Here is a 26,817-nt window from a genome sequence, read left to right as displayed (position 1 = left end):
TGGCACACTCGAGACAGATGGCACATATGGGCCAGTTGAAACTCAGGCAGGTGGCACATTTCTGTCAGGCTAATATTTAAGTATGGTAAAAGACTGAAAGACAGATTTGATTACTTTATCCCAAACTACTGTACTTTGTTGGGAAATATAACCAACACAAACACTGGGAGAACAACAGTATAAAGAATAACACTAGAGTCTACTCCCCTCCAGGCATATATTATGCCAGGTTATTCTAAAACTTTATCATGGGACCCAGTATTCTCACCCCGACCTACCAATATAGAACTCCCGTCACTGAGGACATTACCATCGTCTCCACATATCACTCTTGAGTTTAATGTCTGCCACACTCCGTCAACACCTGCTGACTAGAGCCTCAAATTAAGAAGAACTTATTGCTACTGTAACCATATAAGTGAGGCTATGAAGGTGTGATAAAGGTGGAGCTGCTTGTCAATAGGTGGTGGAGGGAGGGATGGCTCTTGGTGGAGGGAGGGTGGCTCATGGCGTTGGAGTGAGGAATGGTTCATGCTTGTGGTGGAGGAAGGGTAGGTTCATGGTGGAGGTGATGGTGGAGTGTTGGTTCATGGTGCAGGGAGGTGGAGAGAGGGATAGTTCATAGTGGTGGAGTGTGGGATATTTCATGGTGGTGGTGGAAGGAGAAAGGAATGGTTCATGGTGGTGGAGATACAGGAGGGAGCACACCCTTGACCCTCCACCATCACCACCACCACCACCATCACCACCACCACCACCACTGTCACCCTCATCTCACCAATGTTGATAACACTCACACTTTATCTTTGTTATCGCTAAGATTCTTATCGACCTTATCAGACTCTCTAATAAGGCTGCTCTCTTTATCACATATCATAACATTCCAAGCCTTTGCTCATCTACTGTTCAAACTGCAGTTACGTGAGAGGTAAGGGCACTGTGCTTGATTGTGCCTGAAACTCTTTTTCTTTGACCTAGTGTGATAAGGGGGGGGGGTGGAGGTAAGGGCGATGGGAATTGGTGATGAGGGTGGGTGGGGGTGGAAGAGGAGAGAAAGTATGATGAGGGAGAAGAGGCAAGGGTGATAAAGGAGAGTAGAGGTTAGAGTGTTGAGGGGAGCAGAGGGAAGGGTGATATGATGAGGGGAGGCAAGGATGATGAAGGGGAGTAGAGCAAGAATGATGAGGGTGATGAGGGGGAGAAGAGAGCAAGTGAGATAATTGTGAATGGAGGCAACGGTGATGAAGGGGAGGAGAGGAGAGATTGATGAAGGATTTAGGCAAGATGAAAGAAATAGGAGGAGGTTGCGGAAGTGTGAGAAGCAGGAGTGAATTATGTTGTTGTTGTAAGAGTGTACTACGAGGAGGTGTTAAAGGTGGCTCATGGGTGTAGTGGCGCTGGGAAGGGGAGCGTGGCGCTGGGAGATGGTAATGGGTCGAGAAGGGGTAGTGGCGCTCGGTGTAGGAGGGGTAGTGGCGCTGGGAAGAGAAGTGTGGCCCTGGGATGTAGGAGGGGGAGTGGCGCGAGTAGTGGTGGGGTCGGGTCGTGTACTATCAGTACCTTATCACAACCGGGCAGGTGGGTCGAACCCGCCGCAAAAAGGCAGATATATCCCGGTGAATTTATCAGATTTATTAACTCCGCTTACGAAAGGACGCCGAGTTCTTAATAGAAATTGTTATCGCCTTCAGATACTAATGTGTCAAGATGATAAATGGAGGTAATCGCCTCACGCCGCCAGAAACAACTTCTCTAATCAGCTCCACCAACACCTCCCCGACGCGTAGAAAACTTCCCTCAGTCCAGTTCTCTTTTTTTGTGGCAGGAGATTATTAGGATTACCATCATCATAAATCCCCGAGAGCAAATGCAACCGTATCAGAGCCTGATGGTAAAGAAGCTCACACATATAACTTAGCGACCTAGATGGAGTCTACCAGCGGGTAAAATAATACCTTGGGACACCACAAACAAGAGTCACAGTGTCACTCAGGTCTGGAGAGTATTGTAGCATATAGCCGTCCACAGCTATACTCGTTCCCGGACGAGGAGTAAATATCGGGCTGTATTCCATCATCACTGTGCAAGTGCCTCAGGTCACATTCTCCTGGAATCACCTCCAGCTCAGCTCTTCACTCGAACATTATCAAGAAAACCTGTCTCAACGGTATTTGTAATCAGACAACACAGTGGTTCCCAGTTTAACCCGTCACAACCTCCTATTTGGGCAACTTCACACAACCATAAACAAAACTCTCCCGCAGAGCGAGCCAACATGCTACATCACAGCGCCATAACACAAAAGTGCCACGTCAGAAAGTTAGTAGCCATTCAGTGCCATCCCAAAGCCCTCTTAACCTCACTTTCAATGCCGCTCAGTTTTATGAGCTTTAAAGTGTTAAAGGACTAGCGCTGATCACCTTTATGATGTAACAGATAACAAAATTGAAGCGAAAGACTCGGAGGCTCTGTCCAGGCGTGTGACGGTGTTCCTCTCTAACCCTCCCGGCCCCCTCCCCACCCCCTCTCTTCTCCAAACTGATCAATCCACGGTGCCAATCGCTCTCCATGACGTCCTCTTGACACCCACGCTGGCATTGGTTTGAAAGAAGAGGGCGAGAAGGATGTTGGAATTGTTGTGCTATAAAAGTTAACTCACAGACGAACATTTGAATCAAAATTTAACAAATTCATTGCACATTTTTTTTCCAATCTTTAGTCCCAATTTCTTATAGCGTGTCATAAAATCGAGCTATTAAAAATTCGTCAGAACACAAACAAATAAAAAAAAATAGGGAAAACCTACATTTAAAAAAAAAAAACAATAAAACATATTTTAGCCAAGGTGAAACAAACGCCAGTGTCAAAGGACGTACTGTAGTTACTAGTACCTGGGTCACAAATCATAACCCCGTAGGCACATCCAGTCCCCCGTAAACTACAACCCTGGAATGGACCGTGGCAGGAAGACTACAAGGGCTCTTCTTTCTCCAGTTTCCAGGAGTCCATTCTCAGGGTGGAAGTGGGCGTTCTTCGGCCTCACGGCACCGCCATCTTGTCCAGCTTAAAGGGGACCTGTAGCGCTGGATCAACGACTGGCTGGAACGAAGCACGCTCGTCTGGAAAGCTGCTTCCAGGGGGAGGAGAGCCATTCCTCTGTTGTGGCTTCTTCTCATATCCACCTCTTCATTTATCGCAGGAAGCTGCAGTTATCACGATGATCAAATGGGATTTTGCTTTATGTTATTAATACACATCAGCTTGAACAGTACAACAGGAAACAACGCGTCGTGATCCTTATGGAAACATTAACTACATTACTCTGTGGAGTTCAGGAGCGAGGTGAAAATAAAGGCAATAAAATAAACCAATTCTTAACAATAAAAAAATTCTTTGTTGGGGCGAGCCGTCAGGTCGTGTCTATGTCAAGAATCAACTTCAATTGTTAATGGTGACCCAGGCAAGTGGTGGTAGTGTTTGTTGTTGTTGTTCTGGTGGTGGTGACGCAGTGCTATAGTCGATGATGGTGGCGGTGCTATAGTTGTTGTTGGTAGAGGCGGTAGTGATCGTTGGTATTGTTGATGTTGTTACAGGTAGTGATGGTGTTAACGGGTGACAGCGGTGATACCTGGTGGTGATTGTGATACATGTTGGTGCTGGTGGTAGTGCTAGCAATTGTTGTTGTTGGCGCTAGTAGGTGGTGGTGCTAGTGGTGACGGTGTTGTGTTGTATGTTATGGAGAGTGGCGCGATGCTGTTGTGTTGTTGTTGTTGGTAGTAGTGTGATGCTGTTTTGTGGTTGATGTGATTAAGGGTAATAGTGTGGAGGTGGTCGGCTGATGTAGTTATATGATGGTGGTGAAGGTGTAGTGTATTATGTTACTCTGAACAATGATATCAGTCGTTGTGAAGGTGTGTAGAAGGCGGGTTTTGGTGGTTGATACGGCAGTTAGAGAAGCAATGACTGGTTGTTCTGACTGTTGTATAGATGTGATGGTTGAGATGGTTTATGATTGTGGTACTGAGGGCAATAATGTAATTCATATTGGAAGATCAAGAGAGGTAAAAAGGCTATTACTGTGAAAATAACGACTGCAGAGTTTGACAGTAATGCTTATGATTATTAACAGGGGGCGCCCACTGTATTAACAATGCAATAAAGTTATAACACCTGCCACCTGGACCTGGGTGGCGCGGTGAAACCTAAAGCAGCGATGAACACTTAAAGCTGCCATAGGATAACCAACAGGTCTTGAGGATCTCCCCACTCCTGCGGTAATGTGTGTAGCGACCCTCACCCTCCTCACCTCACCTCTCTCTGTTTGTAGTTATGGTCCTCTACTCTGGTATCTTTGGTGGTGAAGAAAACAGAGGAAATGGGGGAAGATGGTGGAGTACCCAGGCAATGGGAAAGGATGGTTGGAGTAGTGATGGAGATGATGATGGTGAATATGTTGTAAACGATACACCTGATCTGTCGTCCCCGGGATACTGTGGGACGGTCCTGAGGGGGATGAAAGAGAGATAGATGGTGAAGAGGATCATCCCTAACACCACCAACAGAGGGATTACGCCAACTAACAGTATACCTCGCTGAGGATACGGTAAGAAACCCCTCCATAGGATGACACCGTGAAATTCTCAAATGAACTCGTGGAATCTACAAAAAAAAAATATATAATAAAAAATACAAAAGGTGGACCCATCGAGGCCCCCACACGGCGATGAGACTCATATCTTAAGCCTTTGGGTGAAATTTTTTACACATTTTATTTTTCTAGAGAAACATTAATGTCGTCTTACTTCATAGAATTTATCATAATGAAGTTTGGAATTCTCAATTTTTTTTAAGTAATGAAAATTCATACAAGATCTTTTCAGTACGATAACGCTAACATCATTATATACCAAATGTCAATATATTATTTTTTCTTTCTTTTTACTAATGTCGCCCTCATATCGTCCCCACACTATCCTACGGCCAGATCCTCGTTCATAATTCGGCGCGCTGGTTGGGTGCGCTAGATACCCGTTTGACACTGTCCGATTATACCAGGAATATTTCTCCTTTGATACCCTCACGACCTGCCACTCGCATCTGTCTCCTTCCTGCTCCACTCCGCAATCCCAGGCGCTAGTAAACCCGAAGACCCGTTGAGGATGACAAAAGCCTGCGGGTGTAGGGTTGTGGATCCCCTCCAGCGGCGCGGGCAGGAGACGAGCATCGACGTAGCCGCTCAGACAAAGTGTTTGATCAAGTGAACATAAACGGTTGTGGACCCTTATAGTCTCGTCTGCTTTTGGGTCCAGCCCTCCCTTGGTCCGACCACCAGTAAATAACTTCATGATCCTTTGCTCTTCCTTTTTTAATTTCTTATTTATTAATGACTGCAGTTCAGTGTTACTTCCCTTTTACTTAAGATACAGGTTATTCGGTATATTAACTACAGTAGCTATGGTTAAATTACCCTTTTGTGCATTTTTACATTACATTTTACGGTGATCATAAATTTATTCTCCATTCCAGTAGCTTCCTTAGTCGGTATTTTGGCCAATTATGAACCCAGTATATCAACTCCTAGGCCAAGAAAGCCTTGACACATCCAACACACAGTCCAAACAAGTGTTCTCCCAGCACCCAGGCCAGTAATCCCAGCCGCATACACCAACTAATATTCAGATCACAAGCTAAGGGTGGCCCCCACACCCACCACCAACTTAGCCAGGTGTGTCCTCTAGATAACTCACACCACTTGGGTCAGGTATGCTCCTCCCTACGCCGACTTATAAACGGAACAATAACCAAAATGTGTCATCTATATAACACCCAGGCAAGGTCTTCTTTACCCCAGCCAGTACCACCTCAGCCGTATATATCTTGCTTCTCACGATCACTCAAGCCAATGTCCCTTCCCTAAACTCACAGAACCACCGTCAGGTTACGTTTCTCCCCACACTTCTCGCATCAGGTATGTCCCACCTCACATAAGTATATCCAGCACCATAATACTTACATTAAGTGTGTCCCAACCCACACTACTTACATCAGATCTGTCCCACCCAACAATACTTACTTTAGGCATGTCTTACCACACAATACCTGCCTGAGATATGTCCCCTCACCACAGGACTCACATCGAGCATGTCCGACCCCACAGCGCCCACAACAAGTTTGTTCCAACAGCACAGGCCATAGCACCTCTCCTCTTTGCTGTGGGTGGGGTGTGGTGTGCGGCACCCAGCACAAGAGGCGGGACATAATAAGAGCTATACATCACAGTGGCGGGTGACGGCTGGACCATATGGCCACCGCCACCGCCGCTCCGCCACCCCACACCTCCCTACCTCCCTGCACAACAACATATTCTGGATCAAGTGTAAAGGCTACTCCACTTTCATAGTCTCCATAACTGACTTCCAAGTGTTTATATATATATATATATATATATATATATATATATATATATATATATATATATATATATATATATATATATATATATATATATATATATATACTGTATGTGTGTGTGTGTGTGTAATTTTTTCTTACTACAGTCCAAGTAAAGAGCTATAGAGGAAGCAGGCACGGAGTAGCAGGGAGTGGTGGAAAAGGAAGGAGGAGGAGGAAGGTGCAGCAGTAGACAGCAGAAGAAAGCAGCTGATGATGGCCAGCGGGAGGTTGGGTCGGCCTGGCTACTGGTGCGTGTGATCATCTGCGACGGCACGATATGGCGCGTCCTAGAACTGTGGTGCTGCGTGGTGCTGTGGCGTAGCATTGTGGTGATAGTGCTGGCTGGTCCTGTGTAATGGTACGTGGTAATGGTGTGATGTGGTGGAGGTAGTGGTATGATGTGGTGGTGGTAGTGACGTGAAGATGCACTACATGACCAGGATTCTAGACAAGACATTATTAACGGTGACACAGGTAGACGTGGCCAGTCTAGCCCACAGACTTTATATGTATGTTGTGGTTATATGGGTGATGTCTTTCAACAGCAATAATAATCGGGTGAAAACAACTTTCAACTGTTAGTGTTGGTGTGTGACAGTAGTAGTGTGTGTGTGTGTGTAGTGTGTGTGTGTGTGACAGCAGTAGTGTGTGTGTGTGTGTGTGTGTGTGTGTGTGTGTGTGTGTGTGTGTGTGTGAGTGTGTGTGTGTGTGTGTGTGTGTGTGTGTGAGTGTGTGTGTGTGTGTGTGTGTGTGTGTGTGTGTGTGTGTGTGTGTGTGTGGTGTGTGTGTGTGTGTGTGTGTGTGTGTGTGTGTGTGTGTGTGTGTGTGTGTGTGTGTGTGTGTGTGTGTGTGTGTGTGTGTGTGTGTGTGTGTGTGTGTGTGTGTGTGTGTGTGTGTGTGTGTGTGTGTGTAGTAGTAGTGTGTGTGTGTGTGACAGCAGTGTAGTGTGTATGTGTGACAGTAGTAATATTATGATGTGTTAAGGACTACAGCCTGGCTCATGATTTCCTGCCATACTCCTAATATAAATGTCTCATAGCTTCCCCCTCCCGAGATAGAAGCAACACACGCTGATTCTCTTGGGTAATTCGCCCGTTCACACACACTATCTATCTTAAAGCCGAGGTGTCTGACTCTCTGTCTGTCTGTCTGTCTGGGATATGTTGTCACTCTCACTAGTATGTGTGTATGTCTGTGTGTTTTGTGCATATGTGTGTTATGTGTGTGTGTGTGTGTGTGTGTGTGTGTGTGTGTGTGTGTGTGTGTGTGTGTGTGTGTGTGTGTGTGTGTGTGTGTGTGTGTGTGTGTGTGTGTGTGTGTGTGTGTGCGTGTCAGTCTTCACCCTCTTATCGTCCTTACTTTCCAGCAGCGGGCAAGGAGGAGAGTCACTTTTCCAAGCGGCGGCTTTCAGAGCCCGAGGTGTCCAGAGGCCGGAGTTCCAGGGTGGCGTGGGCAGCGATCACCCGGACAGGTAGAATAAATATGCAAATATCTTGTGTATTCACCCCAACAGCGTGCATCTGTTAGCCGGACAAACATGGTGGTGGGGCCAGGAGCCAGCGGCGGCCGTCCCTGCCTCACACATGGTCCACCCTGCCCTATACCTCCCTGCTCCCCACACACCAACCACTACCCCCCAAAATACGTGTTCAACTGGATATAATCATATGTGCTTTAAACTAAATTAATATTTCTTACTCGGAATATAAATAAGTTTTACTATAAAAAAACACACGTACACACGCGTATATATATATATATATATATATATATATATATATATATATATATATATATATATATATATATATATATATATATATATATATATATATATATATATATATATAAGCCACCAACACACGCACAAAAGCACCGCCAACAGCACTGGGGAGACGAACTTGACGACGCAGCACAAAATCACTGGAGTGGAAACATGAATAATCAGGACAAAATTTAGGTTTGGGCGGCGGTGATCCAGACTCCTTGTGACGTGACTCTAATATTACCACCCGCGGAGGGAGCCGCCCCACACTACATACCCACACCCACCCGGCCGCCCCACACCACATATCCGTACCTATCCAGGACCACCCCACGCCACATTCAAGCAACCACTTCGGACAGCCCTACGACAAACCCGTACCCAAACTCACCCGGGGCCGCCCCATAACACATTCCTACACTCACCCGTTACTTCCCCCAACACATTCCTACACTCACCCGTTACTTCCCCCAACACATTCCTACACTCACCCGTTGCTATTCCCAACACATTCCTACACTCCAGGGCCTCCCCACACAACATTACTACACACTCTTTAGTGTTGTCTCATCCCCCCCCCACACACACTCACTATATGTACAATAGTGCATTACAGGAAGCGGTGGTAAGGTGTCCTGTAATGAAGCCAACTCTGTAACAACGGGTTTGGCTGTCAAAAGTAAAAAAAAAATCACCTTGATATCGGACAGCACTCTGATCTTAAAAAAAGCCCTGATATTTACACGCGGCTCCTCCCCGTCTCCCAACACGACCCCGCCTCCACACAAGGCTTTTCCCGGATAATCCACAGAAGGATAAAAGCCACTATGACAGCGCTTAACTAGAGACACCGGTGAAGACGAGAGAAACAATACAAAAGACTGATGACAAGAGGAGTGTGGGCCACAGCCTCCCTCACCCATGCGTTATAATGGCGCCCTTGCATCATCAATTTTACTTATTCAAGAGCTGGAGTCGTGAGTATGCCAGGGCTAATAACGCTGCAACGGAGAGCATTAAAAAGCCTGGCCCCTTTATAATGAAAATGGGAATTAAGGGTGCGGGGAGGGAGGACGTGGGGGGGGGACGGGGGGGGGCACGGGGGAGTAACGGGGAGGGGAGGAGACGCGGAGAGGAGGATGCAGGGGAGGGGACGGGGAGTATTGTGGGTATGATACGCCGGATTTTCAACCTGGGGTCCCAATGGTGAGGAGCTGTGGAGGTAGGTCATGTTCGTATCTTCATTAGTGTGAGAGTTTAGCGGAGGGGGGGGAGGAAGGAGTGAGAGGGGAGAGGGAGGGGAGTGAGGGAGGGGAGGAGGAGGGTGAGGGGGAGGAAGGAGGGGGGGGAGGAGGGGAGAGGAGGAGTGAGGGGGGAGGGAAGGAGTGAGGGGAGGTAAGAGGGGAGGTGGGGAGGAAGGAGCGGGGGAGGGGAATGAGGGGGAGGTAAGGGAGGGAGGAGGTTGGGGAAGGAGGTGGGGAGTGGGGGGGGAGGAGGGGGAGTGGGGTGAGGGAGGAGGGGGGAGTAAGAGGTGGGGAGGAGAGTGAGGTAAGGGGAGTGAGTGGGAGTAAGGGGTGAGGAGGAGGAAGGCGTGAGGGGAGAGGTAAGAGTGAGGGGAAGGAAGGAATGAGGGGGGAGGAAGGAGTGAGGGCAGAGGAAAGAGTGAGGGGGAGAAAGGAGTGAGGGGGAGATTGAGGGGGAGAAAGGAGTAAGGGGAAGAAAGGAGTGGGGGGAGGTGGAAGAAGTGAGGGGGAGATAGGGGTGAGGAGGAAGTAGTGCACGAGAAAGTAAGAGAACATGAGACACTCGCTATATGTAATAACAGAGCCTATAAAAGACTTGTGAGATATTCCTCGCTAAACATTATATATTAGAACCAATATTTATAAATAGCGGTTAATAACATATATATTATACTGAAAATAGTTACTAATTCACATTTTTCTGTGTCACTGTGATAAGTCTTAGCTTGTCAAGTCGACCACAAGAATAAACCGATTCCTGACAGTGGAGAGAGAGAGAGAGAGAGATATTTGTCTCCCAATGTTTATGAAACATGTCATACTGCATAGGTACTATTGGTCTCTTTGTTGTCGTCGTAATTACCCTTGTGTGTAACCAGATATACGATTAGATCGTAAAGTGGGTCCACCATATAAAGACTATTTGGGAAACACGGAACAACTATGTTATAATTCAACTGAAGGGAAGCAAACAGTTTCTTTTTCTCGTTATTGTGGACGATATGACCAAAAAATCCACCTGAGTGATATGTTTACTCAGCACCAGCATCATACTACCACTCGAAGCTTCCTTTCACTGTCTCCTCATACTCAACCTTTCGCTAGTACCAGTTAAATAAAGTTAAATAACAACCTCAATATCGAGCACAAATGGTGAAGAAGTACCGAGAATACGTGGCCTTCCCATCGACTCACACAGACAGCAAAGCCCCTACTCACCTGCTATCCCGTGCAATCAATTAATTATTCCCCACCTTGATCTTAACCTGGAGACGAGGTATGAGGCCGTAACTCAAACTATGTTGTCTGTCTCTTCACTAAATTATTCGTGAAGTTACGACAATTTTCTATTCAGTCAAAAACTAAATAAGGAGTAATTAAAGTTTTCACAATCCATCTATGTCTTTCTGCTTCTCATTTAAGCAACCACGCACACAGTCACAAAAACCCAGTAGGGTCAGTGGGTGGAAGAGAGGAAGGAAGAGAATGAAAACTTCGGTGAGGTGAAATAAAAGTAGAAAAGGGAGAGAACATGTGGGAGAGAGGAAGGTGGCAAAGCTTGGAGTACAGTTTGGCTATTCTGAGTAATTCAGTCAGGTCTTGACACTGAGGGTACTATCACTTCTCACTGCCACGCAGGCTAGAGGTTCATACACAGAGAAATCGTTCATATTCATTAATAGTATACATAGGTCATATTTATGTGGGGTGATATTACTGTTCACTGCCACACAGGACAGTGGTTCATATTTTATTTGAGGACTAATCAGTGTGAGCTAGCAAATTTTGGATAGACAGTACGAATATCCTCAAGCACTCCTGACTCGATGTAGTAATTACATCGTTCGTGATACAATAAGCCATGTGGCCTGAAGTCTTTGACAGTGTCACATTCAATAATATAGTGTTCAAGTGTATGCTTTAAAGGTTTATCACAAAGTTTACATGCTGAGTGTTCCGGTACGGGTATAGCGCCACTCACTTGCCAGATGTGTCTGTATCCTACCCTAATTCTGGCCACGACTACATCACATTGTCTGGTTCTGTCCTTGTGCTGGCCATACCGGTACCTCTAGTCCAAAAATTTGTCATATTTACAATGGGATGGAGAGAAGGTAACAGGGACAGGTAGATGTACTGTACGTGGGTGTCACACTGCTAACGACACACACACACACACTACTACTACTACTACTTTGCTGTCACTCGGAATCGAGTATGACGATCATCCTGTCTATGATTAATAATATGAGTTATTAAGGATGTAACCTTCGTTGGTGACTCGAGAGTCCGATACGAGACCGACAGGGTCGTCCACAGATTTTGCACGTGTGGAGGGCTACATCTAGTGCAGGAGGGGCAGCGGCAGCGTCTTTCCGGCGTTGGCGCTTGTCTGCCTCAATATGCAGTTGGGCTAACTCGAAAATATTGACACCTTCTCGCGTGGTGCTCCTCCAAACGTTACGGTGTGGAGATATCGTCTCCCAGGTGAAGGGATCACCCGATTTAGCACATTTTCAGGTTTATCTCAAGATTATCCTCATATCTTTTCAGTTGCCCGCCAGCGTTACGTTTACTATTCGTTAGGTGACTGTAAAGTAGCTGCTTTGGCAGTCTACTGTCGTATATGCGGGTAACATGGCCAGTCCAACGTAGTTATTCATGGATAATGGTAGCATCGACGCTCACACACACACACACACACACACACACACACACACACACACACACACACACACACACACACACACACACACACACACACACACCAGGTAATTGTAACTTTTCACAAATAAAAAAATAATCATCTCTAATTTCATATCTTATCTCCACCTCCTGTTTATTCTTGGTTATCGTTTCACATTATACAAAAAATAGTTTTATTAACTTCAATGCATCTCAAGCTTAGTTTCGTTACAACACAAGTGAACATAGAAATAAAACAACATGCCACCTTCCATTACTCCAAGATTCCTTCACTGATGTTCGCTTAAATATGCCTCAACTCTCCTTACTTCACAGTCTTCCTTCCTCTCCTCGGTTCCTCCCGTTTCCCTCTCCCAGGAACCCCCTCCTCCTGTCCCTATCCCCCCTCCCCTAGGACACTTGGCAGCAGTACAGACATCCAATTAGAATTCATCATTTGCGGCCGCGTGTGTACTGACACCCGCGAGATGAGCACACGCAAAATATGGTGACAATTCCCCCACTAGCGGCAGAATGTATGGTGATGACTTGTACACCCTGGCCTAGATGACGGCGCCCAGCTGCTGTTGACTTACTGCTGCTGTGTCGCTGAAGGTGTTGGCTGATGGAAGAGTCTGGTGTAGGGGGGCTGATGGAGGGTGTCTAGTGTAGGGGGCTGAAGCAAGGGTCTGATATAGAGGACTGACGCAGGAGTGTAAAGGGAGGAATTCAGAAAGGGTTGATGGTTAGGTGTAGTGAAGCAGACGGTGGAGTGAGGCAGGAGGCATCGAGATCTGATTGAGGGCGCTAAGGGAGGGATATGGAGGGGGGGGGGCTGAAAGGGCCTGATCATGGAGATTAAATATGAAAAACTGATGAGATTATTAAGGTGGAGTCTAGTGAGAGGGCTGGTGGAATGGTTTCATACAGTAGGGGCTGGTGATGAGGGCCTACGGAGCCAATTAGAAAAAAGTGAAGGATGAGTGTGATTGTCTAGTGAAGGGGGCTGATGGTGACCGATAGAGGTGGGGACTGTAATAACGAACAGGTCTACAAGTGCAGGGATACATAATTAATTGGTAACTGGACCATTGGTTATGACGACCGACACACACACACACACACACACACACACACACACACACACACACACACACACACACACACACACACGAGGTACACCATTCTTACTCATAATATGTGTCTATTTCGTCAAAGATTTCAGGTAACTACACTTTTTATCGTCATTTACCAATTTAATATGAATGCAAATCAAGAAAACGTATGTAAGAAAATAATAAATAATTGAATATTGTCTTGAGTTTTTGTGTTATGCTGCTCTAAAACTGTTTATCTTTTGTCCTGGGGAAAATACTAAGATATATGAATGTATGAGTGATGGAGAGAGGAGTAAGCTGGCGTCTGATGATAACTCGTTACTAGTTGGTGGTGTTTCTGTAAAGGGGGAGAAATCATATATTGTGTTTGAGTTTTGCAAATAGTATGTAGAGTAATAGATAGAGAATGTGAATAACTGTAAATAGGTGTTAATAAGTAGAGAAGGGAGACAGGGGGATAATGAATGTTAACTGTAATAGAGACAGAATGAAGTGAGTTGTTGTAAGTTGTAGTTTATTTAAAAGTGAATGTGTCAGTGAATGGCAATAATAAATCAGAGTAGTAGCCAAGGGAAGGATTGTAATAGTTTCAACGAGAAGAGAGTATGGAAACGATGGTGCTATATAAGGTAATAAAAGGTAGGGATGTTCAAGAGTGTAAAGGACCCCAGTGCACTGTATGGGTGTAAAGGTAAGAGGAAGGTAATGTAATCCAATAGAAGAATGGGTGGGGTGTGGGTGGGATGGAGTGTAGCTGGGTTATGGGGTGGATTGTGGGTGGAGTGTGGGTGGGGTGGGGTGAACAGAGTGGGGTGAACAGGGTGAATATAAACAAAAACACCGAACACGAATATAAGATGTGGTAAGAAAATATGGTAATTATCGGACAGGGGGTCAGTCACGGTTTGTTTTACGTGGAATGGCTGTGAGGAATTAATTATTCGTCATGAGAGAGAGAGAGAGCAGCAGCACATGGTTAAAGAGTGTGGTGTTGAGTGATTTATGAGGATGGACGTGGTGCTGACGGGTAGTACTGGCCGAGGAAACTACATGAACATTATGAAGCCATGTTGTGAAAGCAAGACATCGTAACACAACACATCTCTAACAACAGCCGAGATAATGAAAGACTACTAATGGTGGGGAAGTATTCATTGTTATTGTTCCGGTCATCCTACGTCAAACAGGACACAGGCTTATATACGTTCCTGAGGTGATACACGGTGGCCGGGTGGGTGTTCCTGCATCCCTCCCTTCACCATACCGTCTAGGCAGGATGTTGGTCCACCAAAGGATTGTCTCGCCATCAGCAAGCAAACCTGATAGTGTACATACTTCATTGTTAAGTATGCAAGGATAAGTATGTAAGGAGCGAACCCGGTCTTTCCTTCCAGCCGGGAATCGAACCCCCGGGAGACTTCGATTACGAGGCGAGTCACACCAAAATAAAAATTTGTGCACATCATAATTATACACTCAGTACAAATCTCAACAGGAATACAACTCACACACAATCACGACCCCAAGAGTCATCAGCTACGGATAATTCATCTCGGTTAATTGAAAAAAAAGTATCGGGTGGCTATAACTTCGGGTTAACCGGGTGTGACTGTGTATGACTGGCGACACCCGCTGACTGTGACATATGTGGCGTCACCACACACACACATTTTTAGCATAAGGAACACTAGAGAGAGAAAAGTTGAGTTGTTACATAATGCCTCGCACTTCAGCTAGAGCGAATATAGAAAAGATGTCGAGAAAAACTGTAAATTCTTTATAATTAAATCCCTTTCTTTTCAAGCCTCTGATCTACAGAGGATATAGTCACATATAACTTGGGCCGTGATCAAACAGCGCAGACAAATTTAAGTTTGTCATAGCAAAAGAATGACTGGATGTCCTCACCTGTCGCCTCCCGCATGTTGTAAATTTGTCAGCACAACATATGGGAAGACTCGCATTCTTCGCAAGACCACAAGCTGCTGCTGTACCGAATGAATGAAGAAACATACACACGCCCCCAACTATCAGTACAGTGTAGGGTGTTTTCAGTATTGATTTCAGATACAGGTGTCGTCAATAACATCAACATAATATCCACAACAAGTCGAGGACACTAATACAACTCTCAAATTAGTATAATAAATAAAATCATGAATATATAAAATAAACAATGGGTAATCTTCAGTAAGATATGTCTCACTTGTTTTCCTTTCATTTCAGATCATTTACGAGCCTTAGGGGTCACTGACCTCCCACCTACTTTACTACAGTACAGGAAACACGGGAGGTAGTCAGTGTGTCAACCTGTTCCTTATTCCCTCTTCTCTGAGTAATGGAACTTGACAGCTGTTGGTTAAACTGTGGGCTTCAACATCAATGGGATCAGCTAGATACATACTATGACTATGAACATTCTAAATGACCACCCACACCACCTTGACCGCCCACATCACCCACACAACCTTGGCCGCCCACATCACCCACACCACTTTGGCCATCCACATCACCTACACCACCTTGGCCGCCCACATCACCCAAACCATCTTGGCCGCCCACATCACCCACACCGCCTTGGCTGCCCACATCACCAACACCACCGTGACCTCCCACATCACCCACACCGCCTTGGCTGCCCACATCACCTAAACCACCTTGTCCGCACACACCACCCAGACCACCACCTCAGCTACCCCCACAACTAGCAGGGACACCTAAAATCACCTGGGTCGCCTACAACTCCCACCATTCAAGTCACCCACAACACCCAGACCGCCTACAACACCTAGACCGCCCACATCATCCACACTGAGACCCCAATTAACGCCCCCCTCCCACCTCCCGGGAAGGCGCGGGCGGCGGCCGTGAAATACGACTCCAGGTTTCCATTAATGTCAGGTGGAGCAACGACATAAATACAGGCGTGGGGAACCGGCGCAGGAATTTGAATACTGCCTGGTATCAAACATTTCACCGCGCCAATATACACCACAAACTACTCCCACAAACACTGACGCCATAACCAAGGATAATTAAATGTTCCTTTATGGTTTAAGAGCAAGGGTATACTGTGTGAAACGTGAAATGAAAGCACAACTGATTTACACAATAAAAAACAAAACCAAAATAACAATAATGTGTCATCTTGTCCAGCAGACACAAGTTCACATCACGATAAAAAAACTCGACACACCAGTCACTGACGAACAATAATAAACTACATACTCGTCCCACTGAAAAGTTTTAGTCGTGTGTGAACCAAATTTGACTCTATGTCAGTTATTGTCTCCGCTGGACACGAGGACATCTATCCAGGAATCGAATCATTGTTAGTGTAAAGATTCACACCCTCGAACTGTTAGACGCATTAACAGTTTAAAGTATGAGTCCAACAGCTTTCGTCTTTTAAGGCTCGAACAACCACTAGTTTACGTATCACCGTAAATTCCGTCTTTATAAGCCTCTAGTCCTTAAAGTCTCTGAATCAAGTCGACCACAAAATAATATATTTACTGACCCAGCAAGTTGATATAAGACTTCTACATGAGTGAAGAGTATTTATCAGGGACGAACTTCTTCAATACTCTGTCAAACTATCCCTGACCATAGTGTTATTACATCTCATACTGAACAGCTTCCATGAGTACCAGGAGTAAAAAAAAAAAGAAAATATGCCGATTACAGTATTATTGAGGTATAAATCATTCATGGAGATAGCCAGTGGGCGTGTGGCTTAATAAAGATGATGGGTGGTACACATAACTACACCCGCAGCATAGTCACTAGTTGTTAAATTTGCTCCCCAGTGTTCCTTAGTGACGATCATCCACGACAAGACTGGCGACATGTCTTCAGTAATAGTACAAGTGTTACCAACAGCTAATACAAAAAAAAATATATATATTTGAAGTAGGAAGTAAAGTAAGAGGTTCATTCACTGTAGGCTCTTAAACTTCATAAATACGCATTTAATTTACCTTTTTTTATTCCTACACTACTTATTTAGAAGAGTGTTCGCTTGAGACATTAAATAAACATAAAATAAATTGCAAACATCATAATACTGCACATGGTTGTATACTGAACAATCTTCACTACCTGGCGTCGTTCATATGAGTACAGACTAAAGAAGAAAAAACCCTACTAATATGGAAAGCTTTAACATGACAGCGAGTTTCAAATACTTAAAAGCAGAGAGACATTAAAAAGCTTCAGAGACCCATTAAAAACAAAGAGAAGGGCGTCTCAAAAGAGCCTCATGAGGATAATGGTTACAGGAAATGCGAAAATAAGGAAAACAAAACATAAGAGCCGAGAGAATGTTGGTGCTTAGGCTCCTCCCAGACATACATAAGTTTCGGGTTGTGGGAGTGGTCGGGGCAGGCATACTTGGCGGTGTGTGGATGGGGGCCGAGGTATGCCGACTATGCCTACTACACCAAACTCCACCGCCACTCACAGGCCTACTACACACTAGCGCTACCGTGACTCACCGTTACCAAGACTCACACTGACACCTTGATACACCGTTACCAAGACTCACTGACACCTTGATACACCGTTACCAAGACTCACTGACACCTTGATACACCGTTACCAAGACTCACTGACACCTTGATACACCGTTACCAAGACTCACTGACACCTTGATACACCGTTACCAAGACTCACTGACACCTTGATACACCGTTACCAAGACTCACTGACACCTTGATACACCGTTACCAAGACTCACTGACACCTTGATACACCGTTACCAAGACTCACTGACACCTTGATACACCGTTACCAAGACTCACTGAAACCTTGATACACCGTTGATACACCGTTACCAAGACTCACTGACACCTTGATACACCGTTACCAAGACTCACTGACACTTTTCTCATACAACAATATCTTCCTTCACTTGACAATGCCACACTTAAAAACATAACATCAATAGGATAGCTGACTACGAATACAACACACACACACACACACACACACACACACACACACACACACACACACAGCCCCTTCTTCCCTATCCTCTTCACAACAAACTGGTGCGGTGGTTACATGCAAAAAAAAAAATATTCTAGGTCTATTAATCTGGACATCAACATTTCGATAATGGCGGCGCCGTCAACCCCCGCCGCGTCGAGCGTCAAACAACAACGAGTGTAATTCAGGCCTAAACTCCTCCACCCCCAGCCTGGCACCTCCCTCCCTCGTCGCCGTGATTTTGACCGCTCTCGTCTTTGTGTGGGTGGCGGTGACTGGCAGGGCGTCTCGCTTTCATATCTGCCGTCACAGACCAACAAGCGACCGTTAATAAACTGATAAAACACAAGATAATAGAGAAGCAGAGGGGTGGGAAGAGGAGGGAAGGGGGGGGTGCCACGAAGTGAGGAGCTCGAGGGAGGGGTGAGATACGGAGGGAGGGGATCGCAGGGGTGGGGATGAGGAGACTGAGAGCGTAACTGGAAGGAGGAGAAGGAAAGTTAAGGGTGGTTGGGAGGGAGAATAAAGGGAGAAAGTAGGTAAAGGAGGCGGCGGATAGATGGATGGAGGGGAAATGTGTTTGATTGGACCATGAGGATAACCTACGGTGGGTGCTGGCCTTCCAGAGTGGGTGTGTGTGGACGTGTACTGGCAAATGAGATGAACCCCATACACACACACACACACACACACACACACACACACACACACACACACACACACACACACACACACTCACACTGTACCTGGTGGTCATACCATACCCTCTCTCTACCGGGTATCCTGCTCGGTATCGCGGGGAATAATAATATATATAATACGTCCAACTCCCCCACAAGGTGTAGTCATGACCTTGCACGCCAGGATGCTTCACGTCGGCGCACTACCTGCTTCACTGGGGCAAAAATATGAATTCTCGGCGGTGCGGACAAGTCATAACCCGGGGCCAGGCTGTTCAACGAGCCCTTTAGATTCATTAAATAGAACGCTCACAGCCGCACAAGAAATATCTGTTTTTGTTTCTCAAAACAAAAGCCGACGACCAACCTTGGCTGCCTCTATCCACCACCTTTTGCCCGAGTTGTTTTTTCTGCTTCTATACTTACTCTGAACCTTTTCCCATCTGAAGTTCTCAACAGCCAGGAATAGTGTTAAAGTTTACATAGGCGCTATCATATATAAACCGTTCATATGTGTCCTGAAAGAGAATACAAATCCAGTATCCCGAAGTTCAGTTAATGATACATAAGTGTCAGTATTAATTTAAGAATACATATATGCACTGAAATAAAACGTATTAACTTTTAAGTCGTTAATCAGCGAGAATATCTCCAGTATGCGTCTTAATTCCAATTGGAAATGCCAATACATGCAAATTTACGCGCATTTATCATTAGATTTTAATAATTTTGCACTACCAACAGCACACAGATTTTGCCGTAATGTGACTATAACTCAGGGGTGAGTCTCTAACACGGGGTGTTCGTGGCGGGGGAGGCGGGGTGAGTAGTAATTATTATGCTTCTACCACATTATCCGAGCATTATGAGTCCTGCTCGTCTCGGCTCCTGCTACTGACCCATGAAAACACACACACACACACACACACACACACACACACACACACACACACACACACACACACACACACACTTCATGGTAAACCATTTCAATGAGACAAACAGCAACACGAGATATTGAATTAGAATTTTTCATGTTTAATACTGCAGCCTAAGTGTTAATATACCCTGTGTTGTCTAAGTCAATGTACATATCTCATTACGCTTTGTTATCCAACCCAAAGTTAATAAACAAACTACCAATCAAGGATAAATACGTTTCTTCTTCATTATATCCGGTTAATATGTTGTTATAGCTCTAGTGCTGTATAATCAATGCTTCCTACACCTATGTATAAGTGAAATAAATATATAATATCATGAACACAGAGGCAGTATCATCGTCTTCATTGAAATAGGTTGTACCTTTTGAGGTCATTAATGCAAAAGATTCCAAGTAGAGATGTAAATACTAGAGTCCACATCTCGTCATTATAATGGTAGAGAAAGGATGATAAAACTATTCTATTAAAGCACATAAACTTTAACAGTGAAGTTTACAGAACAAGAAACAAGCACCTTCAACAAGCCGTATCCTCGCAGTCCCCCACCCATGTCGCCTCGACCCACGAAACTCTACGGACACAACTACTACAGTCTGGCCTCTACATCTTGCGGTCGTTTACCTGGTACAGTATTTACCTGGCGCTGGCTTGAGGGGTCTGTCTTTACCCCCAGCTAGCCCGGTTCTCTGCTGCGGGCAGTGTAGTATATCTATAATCGGCCGAGTGGTTACAGTGCTCGCCTACTGTCCCAAGGGTCATTGGTTCGCGTCCGAGACATCCCCAGTTCACCTAACTGTGAATGAGTCCCCGAATTTTTCAATTGAAGAATGTAAATGGCCTTCTTGTGCAAAGTAGCCTTAGTGTACAGTGTGCTGTATCCTCACTGCCCTAACGGGCCTATGGGGTCCATTTTCAATTTGGGTCTCAGACACACACCGGTATTCGAGGTCTTATAAGTAAGTTGTGTATTTTTACCTTACAACAGCGATAAATGGCAGCTTTAGCATTATGACTGAGAAAAAAAACCTAACTTCAAAAGCTTTATATTAGCACGAGAGAAATTATATAAATTCCCTCATTTTTCGATGCCCACGTTGTCTGTTACTAGTAATACTCGTAAAATTATATCCTTCAAGATTGTGTAGATGACATAGCTATCATAACAGCTAATTACACATATTTTGTTTCATATTCTCCCTTGTAGACCAACATTAGTACATCACTTTCTTCAATACATTCTTGTTAGCAGTTTAATCTCCTACCTCACCCTCGTCTTCAACACAGGAGGTTCTCATCTCAAGGACAGTCAAAATCGTCACCAGAAAACCTTGAGCCTCCGTACAGACCTCCAGTATCGTCCTCACCTGCTGTCTAAAATATCCTTTCATTATCCTTTCAGATATTAATATTATCAACACCTCCGATATCTTTCACTATCCACATCACTATCACCACAGCTATCGTCTGATATATCACCTTCAGTATCGTAGTCAATATCACTCTATACTATCCCTTTTGTTATTGACTTTTGGTAACGTCTCCCATATCACTCCCAATATCGCCTTCAATACCGTGTTTTATGTCGATTCTTACTACAGTACCGTCAATATGTATTGTCTGCAACATCTCAAGTATTGTTTGCAGCATTACTTCCAATATATATTATGTCCGCAATAACATGGTCTGTATATTTGGTGATATCACTTACAACTTTGCAACACCGCCACCGATACAGTGTATTATATATAAAATAGTTTGCAACTTAACCCTTCAACATGTCTACATCACCACCTGATATATGCTTCGTGTGTGAGTCTGTTTCCTGTAACATGAGAAACTGCAGGAAAAATACATCATCTTCTGTACTTTGGTGCAACACATAAACTCTCTGTCCTTCCTTTAAAGAACAACCCAGAGGAATAAACGGGGACTCCACTTTTAATATTTTATTTGGTTAACGCCAGACGATTTTATTCAGCTCAGAGGGACCCCCGTAAACAAAGATTTAAGTGACGTTTACATGTTTCATATCTCATATTAACACCTTGTGTACGGGAGTCACCTCTGAGTTTAATAAAATCGTCTGGCGTTAACCCCGTAGTGAAGAGGTTAATGATGCTTTCACAACAAAACATGACCTATCACAACCACTTTTTCTTGATGTTAACTCAACTTCTGATGTAAAAACTTGCAGATTCGACCAGTTCTCAGCAGACGTCAGTGAAGATGGGAACAGAGAGAAGATTCCACTGCCACATTTGTTAAAAAAAACTAATATTTTCATGATTTCAACCTCTAATTGTCCAAGATAATCGTACCAAAATGACCTTAATTAAGAAAGATTAATTGACTAATGCTAACAATCATAGTAATTAATCTCCGGGAGAAATACAAGTCTTAAGAAAATATAAGAATGTTGTGCGGGGGATCTAGTGACTGACCAGCTGTGTATTAACCTTCAACTACTGCAAGGCCAATACAACATTACAATATATATATATATATATATATATATATATATATATATATATATATATATATATATATATATATATATATATATATATATATATATATATATATATATATATATATATATATATATATACACACATATATATATATATATATATATATATATATATATATATATATTTTTTTTTTTTTTAATCTAACGTGTACCGTAGTGTTTTAGTGTTTGATTTCCATATAAATTATACCATACATAATTGATATAAAATTTTAACCCTATACTATACTGAAGTAAAATAATCACCCTCGCTAATTACTGTGAGTCTCAAGGTTAAATGATCTTCAGTACCTTGATGACGTCACGCCGCAGGTAGCACGCCCGAGTATTTTGTTCACACGTGTTTATTTTTACACGGTTGTTATACTGAAAGTTTGCTATGAGAACAAAACATTTATTAATGGTTTCATGGTCAAGGCAAATATCAACAGTAATACGAAATAAAACTTGAGAACTTGAGTTGAATTATGACACAGGTGTTTATCACGGTGAGTGCAAGACGTCATCCTGGCGTTCATATTCCTGATACAAACTTTATCCAACACTTTGTATTAGAGTGACACGTATTCTCATAGTTCAAATCAACCGCAGCGACAATATACTCTCAGCTCTTCCTCGACACGTAGTTATTCAACACAAGTTATTGCTATTAGATTTCAATATTTTTTCGAGTAGAATAAAAGCAAAAATGAAGTTGTTTAGCTTTTGGTCGACAAGTTTGGGTAACATCCAAGTCACTATCATGACATAGAAATCCCTTTATTTTGTTATTTCAACCCACTGTATGCATTCAGAAACCTTTTGTTCAGTGCATGTCTCTGCAAAGCACTTTCTTTAATTTTATCTGATGCCCTTCACTATCTCTAAAATATTTTGTCCTCTGGGATACTATCATATCCTCTTTCATGCCACAAAACCTTTACCTGCGAATTGTGATTATACACAACATCTCTTTCCACCAATGAATGAAAATTTGCAGTTGTGGTTCTGGCAGAAACAAACGGTGTCTATTCCTCCTTACAATTTGGAGACTTCATGGAGATTGTCCACCAGGCTGACGAGGCTCCTATACTGGCAAGTTTATGGGAGAAAACAATGGGAAAGAAACGACACATGATGCAAACCTATGTTAAAAAGTAACACGTCATGCGTCACAGAGATCAGAAATTGTTCTCAAGAAATTAATTATAATGAAACAATAATGTATTTCTATATTGAAAACATGACCCGACAGGCAGTCATACACAGTCCTCTATACAGGTATCTAAATTCATTCCTTTGAACATGCGTCATACAGAGGCACAACCATATGCATTTACCATATACCAATGTCTACAGTTATGGAAGCCAAACTATATATATATATATATATATATATATATATATATATATATATATATATATATATATATATATATATATATATATATATATATATATATATATATCACTCAAAGGAGCTACAAAAGAAAGAAAACTCACAATAAATCGCGTTAAACTGAAGATAAATGCGTTATGATCGTTATCGTCACAGGCAACACCACTAATCTGACAGGTGACAAAGACAACAAGAGAGCCAATGACAGATCTAACAGCCCGGTCAAGGCGACAACTTCGACAGCTACTACCAATAAAATACTACAGCAACTGAACTAGCAAATGACAATTCTATCAACTCGTGACATTGGTATGGTGATTTTAGAACTTGTATCAAACAGTTACTAGTATCAGAACTAATAGTACCAGATACAGCTACAAGTACCAAGCAAAACTACTATTACCGGACTCCTAAACTAGCAATACTCCCCCACACACACACACACACTACTGCCCCACTATCCACACAATAAATCACTGGCAGTAGTTTTAAGATGTGAGTACCAGGCCCCTCAGATCAAACAGGCCGTCAACAACCACCCCAGGGCCTACTACCACAGTAACACAAGTACCACAACAACAAGACAGGGCAGGCAATGGTAATTAGTTGACCCCTACCTTCGAACTCGTGAAAGAGGCGAGAGTGTAGACCAGCGGGGCTCTTCTTACCTGTGGGGAGAGAGACACGAGGTTAGCGAAAATTGAACGAAAGAAACACATGAAATTATTATTATTATTATTATTATTATTACAGCTCCCTCAAGCAATTCTAAACAAGTGAGTAATTAAAACAGGAATGTCAAACAATTTAAATACATGTGTGTGTGTGTGTGTGTGTGTGTGTGTGTGTGTGTGTCACTAAATAGGGATAATCGCCCGATTAAACCAATAACTTATTGGAGATTAATTCATATGTGGTAAAATTTGCTTTATTTAAGGCGTCGTTTATTATCATAACGCAACCTAACGACACCTAATGTTAAGGTCAAGTTACACTAGTTAGTAAAGATATTATTCGTTTATAGTAATGTTATGATTTATCTACATCTTTACTTAAACACAATCAAATTTGTATAATTTGTAAACAAAGTTGGTGAGCAAAAAGCACACAGACATACACCAGTTTTGCCTTTTATCAAGTTTCATCGTCAACAGTAATACGTACATGGAAGGTTATAACATTATTGTATCTCTTTACATGTTCCTCCCTTGGTGACAATACAGGAATATTAAGAAAACATTATACTTCTCACATATATAATTAATAAAACAAGACACAAAAAGACAAAGTAGTTGTGTATTCTACCCCCCAGTCTCCGGCACCATGTGTATTGACAACAACATATTATTACGCAAGATGGAAGCTAAAACTGGCTGGCCGTGCTTGGGTCCACACACAGGTAGCGGCCGAGATACAATCATACGACAACCAATTTTTTTAATGTTTCCAAATTAAAAAAAAAAAAAAAAAGATTTACATGTTTATGAGTAGCAGTGTTTGTCATCAGCAGTGCTCATCGTGTAATTTGTATTTGATTACTGTGTGTTTTCATGCCAGCAACACTGAGCCTTTGTCCTAGACTGATCTTACTGCGTTAAGGTTGGCAATATATTGTGTAAATGGGAAGGATTACTTAAATGCTGTCTCCTTGAACGGACAAATTTACCTCAGTAGTGACTGGCAGATAGATTCTCTCCAAGACATGGTAAGTCCTAATGCTAACGAGCCTGTACAGAGCTTTGGCCTGAACACCTGAACCACGGACGAGGTTTACGTAACACAGGCTAGTCTCAATCACATCGACAAATGTGACGACGTTCCTCCTACTTCGAAGATTATAAATAGAAGGTCCAACTCTTATTTGAGGATATCGATTATCTATATCCGCCAAGACTATGTAAGTTTACACCTCTATCACCACAAGAATCCTAGCCAGGTATCTAATCATAGTGTATTGGAGCAGTGCGGGTGGGCAGGAGCAGACAGGGACGACCGGCTGTATGCTCCAGAACCTCGGCAAGTGTGGCCAGGCTGCACCTTGTTGCTCGGGCCTGTGGGGGTGCTGCCAACCAATCAGATTTATGGATGCTAACTGACAGCCAATTGGGTTTATGGATACCCCGAGTGGACCAATGAGAGGCCGAGTCAGGTGCAGGGGAGGGGCCGGGGCATGGAGTGGGCGTGGACTGTTGCAAGGTTGGGTCAGCGGGCACTGCAGCTGCAATACACCGCTGGCGCCACCACACTGCCGCTGTCTACACCACAACTACCATCAACTCGACTGCGTCTCGCCGCCACAACCTAACGTATCTTCACAACCACAAGCTATCTATTCAAGTAAACTCCCCGCTCGGCCACCATAAGGGCATTACCATGAACCATCACTAAAAATGGCAGTATAATCGTAAAAAGCAACAAATTATGATGGTAAACACGCGCGCCAGATCTCACCCCAATCAAAACAACCTCGGAGAACTTTGCCACCCGCCGTCATCACAACCCCTGACGTTTTCAACAATAATAGGAAGTTATTGCTCATCACAATCACGACGTGGACACCTTCCCCCTAACACCTTCTGAAGCAATCAACCCCTCCCCAGGAATCCCCCCCCCCTCCCCTAACAGTAAGACTACTGACCCCATTTCATACTCCCTATCTTCCCCACTCTCTTGCTACCGGCTCATCAGGTTACTAAGCAAATGATCTAAAAGTACCAAGTGTACCGTCTAGCTGAGGTGGTGTCATCGTGATCTGCTTTACACGGAGGCAACACGGGATAATGGTAACATTTGAGCCGTTGACTTCAATACTCTGGACTAACATGCATAAACTGTGTGCAGTTAACTTTTTGAAATACAGGATTACGAAGGAAAAAGGTCACTTAATTTCTCTGTAAACTTGATAACTGATAATGAAACAACTCGGATTCTCTTTGTTAAAATAAAACTAAGTTTAACTCTCTCTCTCTCTCTCTCTCTCTCTCTCTCTCTCTCTCTCTCTCTCTCGGCATTAATAACAGTCCTAATATAA

At 43.7% G+C, this 26,817-nt stretch overlaps 1 protein-coding gene across 1 annotated transcript in view; it reads right to left on the bottom strand.

Annotated features, from left to right (window-relative positions):
- LOC121878963 (homeobox protein homothorax-like) overlaps positions 1-26,610 on the bottom strand; it is a 198,923-nt gene extending 172,313 nt beyond the window's left edge. The window contains exons 1-2 of the mRNA XM_042385414.1: positions 26,502-26,610; positions 24,404-24,454 (exon numbers count right to left, since the gene is read on the bottom strand). Coding sequence (XP_042241348.1) covers positions 24,404-24,454; positions 26,502-26,610 — 160 coding nt within the window. The remainder of the gene's footprint in view (positions 1-24,403; positions 24,455-26,501) is intronic.
- Between the last annotated feature and the right edge of the window lie 207 nt (positions 26,611-26,817).

Source organism: Homarus americanus, unplaced genomic scaffold (assembly GCF_018991925.1).
Source record: "Homarus americanus isolate GMGI-L3 unplaced genomic scaffold, GMGI_Hamer_2.0 scaffold4060, whole genome shotgun sequence".
Taxonomy (NCBI): domain Eukaryota; kingdom Metazoa; phylum Arthropoda; class Malacostraca; order Decapoda; family Nephropidae; genus Homarus; species Homarus americanus.
The sequence above is the reverse complement of the archived record's forward strand: the minus strand, read 5'-3'. Positions and strand labels throughout refer to the sequence as shown.